Below are 10,917 nucleotides of genomic sequence, written 5' to 3' on the forward strand. Positions count from 1 at the left end.
CTCGGCGCGTCATTAATTATTTATCGCGTCAACCGGCCGAGACGCGGCAGTAGCCGAGTACGAGCAAAAGGAAAAAAGAGGCGGAGGACCGTCCGTCGCGAAATCGCCTCCACCCACTATACGCTTGTTACCCGATAGATGTCGTTCTCGACTCCTCCCGGGTCGCACATGTATATGTACGCGTGTTTTACTCGTTTACTTCGGTTACCCTATTTTATCTGCCCTATACGTCGTCTTTGCAAATCTTGATTTCGAATTCAAACGTGACTTTTTTCTCCATCCGACGATGGTGCCATTTTTGCCAGGCTTCTGATTTTGGGCGCGAATAATGATGTAAACTCACGATACGTATGGTAATCTCGAGAATCCTGCGCACAGTAATGATTCCGAGAGCCATCCGAAATAATTCGGCCGATTCGATGAATCACAGAGTTAAACTGAAACAAGCCCCCGAGCCACGCCACCAAAATACGCGTTTTACCCGCAAAACCCGGCTAGACTATACTCGCGCCCACAGAGGTGTACGTAAAATCAGGCATCTCTCGTCTCGCCGTAAATTACTCCCTTTTTCCGCAAAGGCGTGCATACAACACACACACACACAGAGTAGTTTCTTGCCGATGATGACAGGCAAGCCGAGGCGAAGCGACCAGCAGCCAAGCGGCATCGGTCATCGGGCTCGCATTACTTCCCGCGTCGGTTTTGCACCGCTATCTCGTTCGCCTCCTCGGGAATTTATGCGAAGGCCCGAAGAAGAAGCGGCTTTGAAATATGTCGCCCTGGCCCGTCTCTGTCCCACCCGGTGGGGGGGGGGGAATTAATTCTCGCGTTGTCAGCAAGATCGCGTCCATAAACGCGCGCGGCTTATTATTGGCCTGCACCTCTCTTTCTCTCTTGGGTGAGCGCGAAGTGAAAAGCCGCCTCGTTGCGCGGCTATTGGATTTTGGAATCGTGCCCGTGCGCCACCGCTAATGCCGTATACCTTCGACCTGGTACGTGTGTAGTGTTTGCGCTTAAAATTAATCGGCTTGTTTTGACGGCCTTACAGCGTCGCCCGCGGAATTAAAGGCTATACGTGCGAGCTGCGCCGATGCGATCGGTTAATTATAACCGCTTAATTGCGCCTACATTTATTTTCCCTTGGTTTGTTCGAAGGACACCCTGTGGGACCTTGTCTATGATGACACACAACCGTATTATAAATTGGACCATTTTTTTAGCTACAAGCATTTGAAACTTTTTCCATTGTCACTATGTGCTTTTTTGCATTTCCGCGTATTTGCTGTACGGACAGGGGGTGGAAAAAAAAAAAAAAAAAAAAAAAACACAAGTATCGCAGCAGCTAAAAGTACACGGCAAAAGAATTGGCTTCCGCGGGATTTTCACCGAGTGAGAGACGAAAGCGGTATAGGTATGGAGAGAAGCAGAGACTCGGACGCTAGGAAGGGTAGTTGCTTGCTGGAGACAGCGGAAGAAAAATAGCGGAAGTCATCGACCTCCAAGGGGCTATATATCAAGCCCTTGCAATGGGCGGACTACTCTCTTTCTCTCGGCTTGCTCCGAGTCAACGTGTGTGTGCGTGTGGTCACAGAGGAGTGGCAAAAAAGCCCCGTGTGTGCACACGCACGTGTGTGTATTCTCTCTCTTGAGGAGAGAAAAGCTTTCTCTGTTGGTGCTGCACTTACGCGGACGAGTGTGGCTGCTAGTGTTGGTCTTATATACACTGGAAATGAAAAGAGGAAAGGAAACGGGGGGGAGCTTTCAAGAGTGCTTGGCTGGTTTGTTGCTCGTGGAGCTTGAAAAGGGTAGATGGCGCGAAAAACGAAACAGGATGCGCCCATGAATCCGGAAAGTGTATCCCCTTATATTGTCCTCTTTGACTTTTTTGTTTCCCTCATTTTTCCCCAAATTGATGCGCTCACTCATTTGTACCTCTTACTCAAACAACGTTGATTGTGACGAAAAAAGGCAACTAATTGTAAGTCCAAACAAAAAAAGCACACACACATCCCGGGAAAAATTACTTTGCGTTCCGGTAGCGAGACGCACGAAACCCGCGACGTACGCAACATCACGCGAGCGAGCCAATTTTTTTGTCGCTCAGCGGAACATCTCCCTTCCGCGCTGGCGTGTGGGGCCAATAAAATCCCGCAGAGCTGCTCTCGCAATAATCGCACGGTCAATGAAACGCACGGAGCAGAGGAGACGCGATGACAGCGCAAAAACGGGACTGCATGAAAAAAAACCAACGCAGTTTCGCAAAGAAAGACAGAGGGACGTGACGGCTGAGAGACGCGGCACAGCCGGGTGGATGAATTATTGCTGGCGATGGCCACTGTACGCACACAGTTTCATCGAAGGACCGTCGAAGCTTCCGCGACACGTTTCCGGCTTCCGGGAGTCCACCGACTCGTTGGGCTTGCGAAAAACCCAACATCCCCTATCCCCCCCCTTGGGTGGAAGTACATCGCGAATCGCCCTCCCTCATTACCCCCAGCTGCCTTCCAGCGCAATGTTACAACACCCCCCATCCTCACGGGCGATTCAATATTTGCCGCGTGTCACCCCGATGAAAAGTTTCCCTCACTCCTAGAGTATCTGTACGCCCGAGCGGGAAAACAAGGAGCTGCCAAAGTTTTTGTTTTCCCGCCGAGGCCGACAGCTCGTATCTCAGTAGCCGTACCCGTGCGTTGTTATTCAAAACAATCCAAAAACGTACACTCGGCTGCCCAAAAACTTATCCCCTACCCCCGTTGCAACGACCGTCTCCTCGATTTTTCAGCTCCACCCTGTCCTCCCCCAAGGGTATATGTGCGGGGGCACGTAAGAAGCGGTGCATAAACTCTTGTCGTCGAAGCGCCTGGCGTGTGTGCGAGTGCGTCAGCTCTCGGTGCTCCGCTGCAGCTCTGCGGAGACCCTGTATAACTTGCAGGTCGGAAACTCGACGAGAACACACGCACACAGTCTTGGTGCCAAGTAAAGTTCGAGAGCGCCACCTCCTCCTACTTACTTGCCTCTGCATTGTTTATACGTACAGGATGTGCAGCCGAGAGGATTCCTCCACTCGGTAGCAGCGCCGAAGATGCCTCTTCGCGACCTCAAGCCCATCCCCTCCCCTCTCTCTCTTTCCTTTACATGTATACGGCTGTGCACGCGCGTTAGGGGCTCTGGGCCCCAGCCAGGCCGCAACCATAAGTTACTCGACTAATGTCGTTCTCGTGTAGCGAGAATAGAGGGACCGCGGGGTAGGAGGGCAAAAGTCAACCCGAGAGCGTTAGTGGGATTTCCCACTTCTCCGCACTCACCTCGTCACTGCATGGAGGTGATGCACGCCGTGTATACCACCTACGTGCGCTAAAATCTAATTACCCGATAGAGCCTTCTTCAAGGCAGCTCGGGTTGTCTCCGTAGAAAAAATCAGCACTTTACCTCACCGAAGATGCCGAAAATGAGCGGAATTATGATCAAGTTGACAATTAATTCTATTCAGCATACGCGAGCGATTTTTGCTCGTTCCTTTATCAAAAGTACTTGCAACATCTGTTTTATCCAATTGGCCATTAAAGTTGAAACGAAAAATGGCCAATTATGCCCCCCTTTGTAAGTATGGATTCTTCTTTGACTGTATGCATCTGTTTCCTTCTTCATTGGAGAGAAGCGCGTGTTTCTTCGAGACGCTTGTTCGGTGCTAATAGCCCAAGGGGGAAACTTGTTTCTCCTCATATGTGCCCTGCAATTATAAAAAAAAAAAAAAAAATGCAGCAGCAATAGCCCGAAAGTGCTAATGACCGGGATACCTTTGGAGATACATGGTCGGAAAATTCTTCCGTACATACATACTGTACGCAACAACGAACAGTCGTACGCATACTCTGTGGTGGATGGAGGAAAAATCACACGGTATCCCGCCGAGACTCGGTGTAACGAGGGAAATTTTAATAACCACGGCGTCGTTTATCAGTCGACCTCTGCCATACACACCTCATTACCGGCTAATCCGCGCTTTCCATTATCAACCAAATCTCAAAAAGTCTCCTCACATCTTCCACACGTAACGAAAGCTCCCATCCATCCTAAGCTACCACAGTCCACGGCGACTGGAAAATGAAGTTTCGGAGCATTTTAATATAGAATGACTGATGTGCGGGACATCTGCAGAAAGGAACAAGCCGTAATTGAGGAAAAGATCTTCGAGGGTTCGAACCAGTGGGGGGGGGGGATGAAACAACTGCCGTGAAAGCTCCGGCGCGCCGATGGCCCTCCTCTCTTTGGTCCGTATCAACGGAATACTTTCTCGCAGCTTAACGCGCGCGAGCGGCAATTAACGGGGGCGCCCCCCTTGGCCTCTAAATAAATTACACACAAGAGGGGCTGTCCCGGGACGAATAGGATTTACGCGGCTCCAGACACACCGGTGCTTTATTGCATTACCTACCTCCCTCCCCAACACCCTCTCTTTCTCTCTCTTTGGCTTTTTCGTTGGGCGAAGGGGCCGACTTCCTCCTCCTCGGTGTATAGCTGTACAGTTCGCGTTACACGCCGCTTGAGCCGATTTTCGTTTTCCACTGTATTTCCACCGCAACCTTGGCATAAGTGGACGCTTTGCCCTCTGTCGCTCTTCCTTTCCCCGTACTCGTCTTCGAATACACGAATACAGATGACGAAACGTGACTCGGCCTCCATTTTTCTTTCCCTCCTCCATCTGACAGTTCCGCAGTCGTCCGGAAAATCCGTCCAGCCATACCGTGGCTGTATACAATATAGTAATCGTAATCTCGCGCATATAAATAGTCACATCGCGTTGGGGCTCGCGTATATAATACTAGTACGCGTAACCAGGAGGAGCGTTAGGCGCAAAAGTTTGTCGGGACTTTGGTTCTTCTAGTCGTAGTAGCGGTGGTGTAATCCAAGCATCGTCCGTCTTGATTTTCGCGACCCGCAGCTGTGAGTTTGCTTCTTTTTTTTCTCTCTCTCTCTCCCCCCTATATGTACTCTCCTTCTCGCGTCGAAATGGCCATCGCCACCATTGGTTCTAATCTCAAATTATTTTTTCTTTTCCCCGCTCGTGTAAATCCGCTGATCCTCGATTCTACGGAGATCCTCCTCCGTTGCGCCTTTGTGCGCTAACTAACCGCCGAAACGGTCATCCATGTACGAGCGAAAGAAAATCGAAAAAAGCCACGGGTCGCATCGGCAAACGATAAATAAGAAGATCCCGCACTAGGGACCCTTTTCCTTTCTCTTGTATCCCTCTAATCATTGCCCAATGCATAAATATGGAAGGGGGGGTGGGGGGTATACGTCAACAGTCCAAGACCACTTTATCCATATACACCTCCCTCCGATGACGGCAGGGCCATTCTCGTATCTCGGCGCGATGTTCCTTAATTTCCCACATTGTGCAGGCCGCTTCGGCTCGGCGAAAAAGAAAGAGAGGGGCTTCCCGCTGCGTTATGGCGCGGTTTAATCACGGCTACGAGCGCATCCCCCTCGTTAGTGCGATGGGGGTATCGCTCGAGCGGCTATAATATGAGCACCGGCTACATTCCATCGACGCGTGTATACATGCAGTGGCCGTATGCCATATATATATATATATATATATATATATATATATATATATATATATATATATATATATATATATATATATATATAGGTGTACGAAGAGTCAGCCTGCCTGGATCCGTAATAATCTCGCGCGAGTTGTTGCGCACTCGCGAGATGTATACTTTGTGGCATCCGAGAGTGGAGGGAGGGTGGGGGGGGGGAGTTGCCGCTGTTGGAGAGATAATGAAAGAAAAGACGCTGCCGCTGGAGAAAGAGGGAAGAGGAGGAAATACGAGCGCGATGCTGGAAAAATTGCTTTTAGAGGCCAATGAGGTGTGGGTATTATATATATATGTACACCTACCCTGGGCTCCGTTGTTAATAATTGTGATTTATGACGCGTGCCCGGGATATTCTGGTAAAATGAAACTACACGCGCTGGCCCTTTGTACGTATATAAGGTACGATTGTGGCTCGGAGTCTCAAACGTTTTGGACGAGAATCTCGAAATAATACATACAAGTTGAAGACTCGAGGATTAAAAGCAACGATGGGTATCGAGTGGTTGGTGCAGCCAAAGATTCCCAAGCGCGACTATATATGTATTCAAGTGCCCCATTAGCACTAAAGTGCCATTCCGCGTGCTCTCTGCTCCCATGGACTCTCGAACGGCCACATAACGGGGTGTGCTCATACCCATGGAGCGCAGAAAAAGAAATCAAACGCAGCAGCAAAGTGTGTATATTTATATTCTCCTCCCCTTTTCTACGACAACGTTTTTCCTTTCTACTCCCCAGCGCGGGCCTGTACACACTGTCATCGCTACTGGTAATGGCATCTCGTTTTGCTTGTACGTATACGCATCAACAGAGCAGAGGGTATGAAGGACGATGTGCTCTCCAGTCGTACGTATATATCTATAACGGGACAAACGGGCAAGAAAGAGAGAGAGAGAGAGAGAGAGAGATATCGGACTCCCCTAGTTTTAATGCTGGGTATCTTAATGTATATTGCCACGATAAATCAAGGGGCACTGATTGTGCGCGCGCCAACCACCCCCTCGTCCGTCTCACTGTCTATCTGTCTGTCTGTGCGGACGTGCGCGTCTGTAGTCGACCGAGCCCCATTGTACATCGGGCCTTAAGCCTTTCTTATGCTAAACATTCCCGCAGCCTCGGAGCTTCCCCTCGTTTCGGCGCCTCTCCCCCGATGCTCCCCGTTGCGTGTACGAACCGCTGGAATTTTAGGCCTACGCGTCTCTTAGCTGTTATTTACATAATGCATGCTTTTGCCAAAAAAAAACAGACTTTGTAAGAGATAGGTACCACCAACCACACTGCACACGGCTCTTTGCTCTCTCGATCCGACGCATCCCAAAAGGGGGTCGCGGGAGTGACGAGCTCGACCATCGCGGCCCTGCCGGGGCTCGAGCAGAGTTCTAACCCGAGTAACGTGTAGTCTTTCCGACGTTGTCCGCAGGTCCGAGCGGGGCGTACAGCCCGGACGCGACGATGGGGTACATGATGGAGGGCCAGGCGGCGAGCATGATGCACCACCGGCCGCCCGGAGACCCGACCTTCCACAACCAGTACCATTACCCGCCGGAATATTACGGGCATCACTTATAAAGGTAATATTTTTATTTTTATTTTTATTTTATCCTAAGATTTCACTTTTAAATCTTGTGAATGATCCGTGGACCAAATGGTGCTAAAACTTTGGATGAAATTATCAAGGGGCAAAAAGCTCTAACGGCAAACAACGTTTGGTCTCTGTTGCAGCTGGATGCACGCGTAGGCAAATGATCGAAACTGACCGCGCGTCGTAGCGAAGACTAATACACCGATGAGAGGATGACGAGGATTGGAGCATATGGACTGTCCTGGCGCGCGCAACCCGGACTACGAGACAGAGCACCGACGTGTACACGGACGAGCGGCCGGTGCGTGCAGCGTGTAACGTACGCGCGATGGAACGGCCACACCGCGGACCGGTGGGAAGAAATAATCATCGAGCCGCGAGGCATCAACACTCGCGTGTATACTCGGTCTGGCTCTCATCCCTCTCGCCGAGCCCTCCCGTGCGGCCCGTCTCTGGTCGAAACCGTCGCGGCAAAATGACTCGAGAGTACGGCTCTTCCGTCGGTACTTGCGCGCGTGGAAAATCGAGCGCAAACGAGGCGATGAGAGACGGCACTCGGGGGAGAGGAGCTAAACGAGTCAAAGATATAAGTAATTTGGAACAAATCAAGGCCGGTGGTGGTGGGTGACCGCGAGGTGAACAAGGAATCGACGAGGGAAGAAAATGAAAAAGAAGAAAAAAAAAAAAATTAAAAAAAAAAATAATAATTCATGTGATTGTTCTTTGTACAAAATATTTGCGGTGTAATATTGTAGTGATTGAAGATATTAAATGTTAAATTTTAATACGGATCGCAATTGAGAAACTATACATATACATATATATATATATAAATATAAATATAAATATAATGTGTAATGAACATAGTGATATAGGCAATTTTTAGCGGGCATGTACATTACAGTGGCGAATTCTCGCGCTGCGAGAGAGAGGGAGAGTCGAGTCCACACTTTGGTACGGACGCGCGTGAAAAGACTGAAGAGACATCGGGGAGAAAGAGAGGCGACGCCGCTGCGAAGGAGAAAAAAATAAATCGCCGGAAAAAAAAGACGCTCTCGTCCTCGTGGTGGAGAAAATAAAAAAATTTGCCATCGGCACGACGAAGCTCCAAGGAATTTGGAAAAAAAAAATAATAATAATAATAAATAAAACCGAGCTCCGGCGGATGCGTATCGACTCCCTCTTTCTCCCTCTTCCTCTCTTTCTCTCGCGAAGCGACGGCCGATTACGTACGAAGAAGAAGAAGAAAGAGATGAGTAAGAAAAAAAAAAAGAAGAAAGGAAAAAAAGAGGCGACAATCTGTACAAGTGTGGTCACTCGCTGGGGCGTCGACGGATTTCCTCGACGCGCAATAGGAACATTGAATCTGTACAGTTCTGTAATTATAAATAAATCTTACTGATTAAAATAAACAAAGTAAACTATATAAATATATAAATAAATCATTATAAATGAATAAAATCGAGGCCGAAGGAGGAAACGTGCGACGATCAACACGAGTAGTGGCAACGCGGCATCCCTCCAGCGATCCCAGCTCCGTGTTTTGTAAAATAGTAATCGTATTAGCGATAAAAACAAAAAAATAATAATAAAAAAAATTAAAAAAAAAAAAAAGGTCGGAAGGCTGCTGACTGTGACTGCACGTTGAAGCGAACGCTTGGAAGAATGATCTGACACGTAAACGAGGGAAACTGGACTACTCTGTGGAAGCGTACGTGTCATACCCATGGATACACAAACGCGAAGAGGCGCCCAAAGTGGTTCGCGATTGAGAAAGACAGAACTGCACGGGTAGCCGGCGATAAGTTGCTCGATGATGAATTAAAAGGAAAATAAAAATAAATAAAAAAAAAAAACAATCTAGGAACTAATTAGAGAGTTAACGATTACGATTTTATATATATATATATACATATATATATATATAAACTATAATATATTGTGTATAAATAGTTAAATTCAATTGGAAGCGCGAGTGTGGGAAGGAAAGAGTGAAGCGGTACGCGTGTGCATCATGATGAGCGCGTGCATGCGGAAGGATGCATGTTTTTTTTTATTTTAAACTAAACGGTTGCTACTTTTTTTTTTTTTTTCTTTTTCGTTTTTACGATAGACTTGACGGAGAACGAGACAGGGGTGCGCGTGCAGGCAACGTCAATATAATTTTAATACTAAATAAAACAGTCGAAATGTTAGCAGCAGTTTGTTTGGAGCCTGAAATCGTCACGCGTGATCGCAGTCCGATTTGTCTGCATTATTTGTTTTCTCTTGTCCTTGTGACTTTATGTATATATACTCTTGAGAAAATCGAAGGGGATTTTTGGCATGTGAAAACAAGGGAACTACAGTAGACAATCGGATGGTGTCAGCTAAAAGCCAAAACAGCAGGAAACTGAGAAAGAAAAAAGACGCTAAGGCTCGATTTAATCCCATTTTCGTCCCCTTTTTGCCATCCCCCGGAGTTGTTCTATCGTTTAGCTGCGCTTACCCCTGATTGGTGATCCGTCAAGGTCAGTGTGTTTTTCTTGACATCCACGATGTATTCGGACTCGGTATGTTTTCGATTTTTGTTTTGTTTCTTTGCAGTACGAAAAAACACTTGTATAATAAACCGAGCAATAAAACTTTATTTGCCAAACAAGAGAGTCAACGTTGAAATTTTAAGTGCGAGTGAGTGCAGAGAGAGAGAGAGAAAGAGTGAAAGTGTGCAAGAGAGAAAATTCGGCGTGTGTCCATTCTTTATCTCTAGTTACTAAATGTCCTTGATATACGTAAGAGTGTGAAAGAGACGAGTGGAAATCAACAAGCTTATTTTAACGAGGCTCCTGATGGGTGATGACAACGTTCAGCATCGTTTATCAACTTACAAGAATAATATTTAAAAAAAAGTGATGACGAGTAAAAGGTATACGAATTTTTTCGAATAACCGTGCAAATTATAAAAATCGAAATTATTAAATATTTTACATACTCTCTCAGCTTAAACATCGAGATATCGTTTGAGGAAGTTTTTATAAATTTTGAGGCATTTTTTAACTTTTAAGCCACCGTCGTTTGCAGCAGCCGAAAAATCAACGCTGACCGATCCGATCAAAGGTTACCGATCGTGACGTCATTTTAATATCTCACACCGATCGATCGTTGGATTTTTCGTGCTGGGCAAATAGACGTTTTAGTATACTACTTGAGTAAAAAAAAAAAAACAAACGCAACTTGTGTATACCGAACGTAGTCTCAGACGAGCGAAAAATCGGCACGAGACTGGTTCACTGGGGAAAGTGCGAGACACGGTGTTTGTAATTGTTATCTGATTTCATCGCGGGGAATTCAAATCCTTCTCCAACGAATCGGCACATGTACATACCTCCGAGACTCGACAACTTACAAAATAAGAATGCCTTTGATGGTTGCCGAAACTCATGATTTTTATCTCTTTGAAATAAGTTCTTGCATTTGCGTCCCTCCGACGTATGTTTAACAAGAAGCAATCACTTTCGATTCAACGAGGGTCACTCGATCAACGCAGACAATTACATCTGGTATTTATTTTTATTTTTTATTTTTTCTTCTCTTAAAGTTTTATTGTTCAACGAAGCGTTGAAGACTTTTTGGAGTTTCGGCAACAAGTACACATCCCACGTTTGTTCAGCAAACGTAAGTGCATCAGGTAAAATTCGATTCGGTCGATCGTTTCATCGCACCAAAGTATAGTTAAAGATATTTAAC

At 46.9% G+C, this 10,917-nt stretch overlaps 1 protein-coding gene across 1 annotated transcript in view; it reads left to right on the forward strand.

Annotated features, from left to right (window-relative positions):
- hth (Meis homeobox homothorax) overlaps window positions 1-8,799 on the forward strand; it is a 380,124-nt gene extending 371,325 nt beyond the window's left edge. Inside the window, exons 13-14 of the mRNA XM_089590775.1 lie at window positions 7,009-7,180; window positions 7,332-8,799. Of these exons, the coding sequence (XP_089446901.1) occupies window positions 7,009-7,178 (170 nt within the window). The 3' untranslated portion in view covers window positions 7,179-7,180; window positions 7,332-8,799. The remainder of the gene's footprint in view (window positions 1-7,008; window positions 7,181-7,331) is intronic.
- The last annotated feature ends 2,118 nt before the right edge of the window (window positions 8,800-10,917 follow it).

Source organism: Copidosoma floridanum, unplaced genomic scaffold (genome assembly GCF_036245765.1).
Source record: "Copidosoma floridanum isolate Cflo_tuat_1 unplaced genomic scaffold, Cflo_Japanese_pri ptg000013l, whole genome shotgun sequence".
Lineage (NCBI taxonomy): Eukaryota > Metazoa > Arthropoda > Insecta > Hymenoptera > Encyrtidae > Copidosoma > Copidosoma floridanum.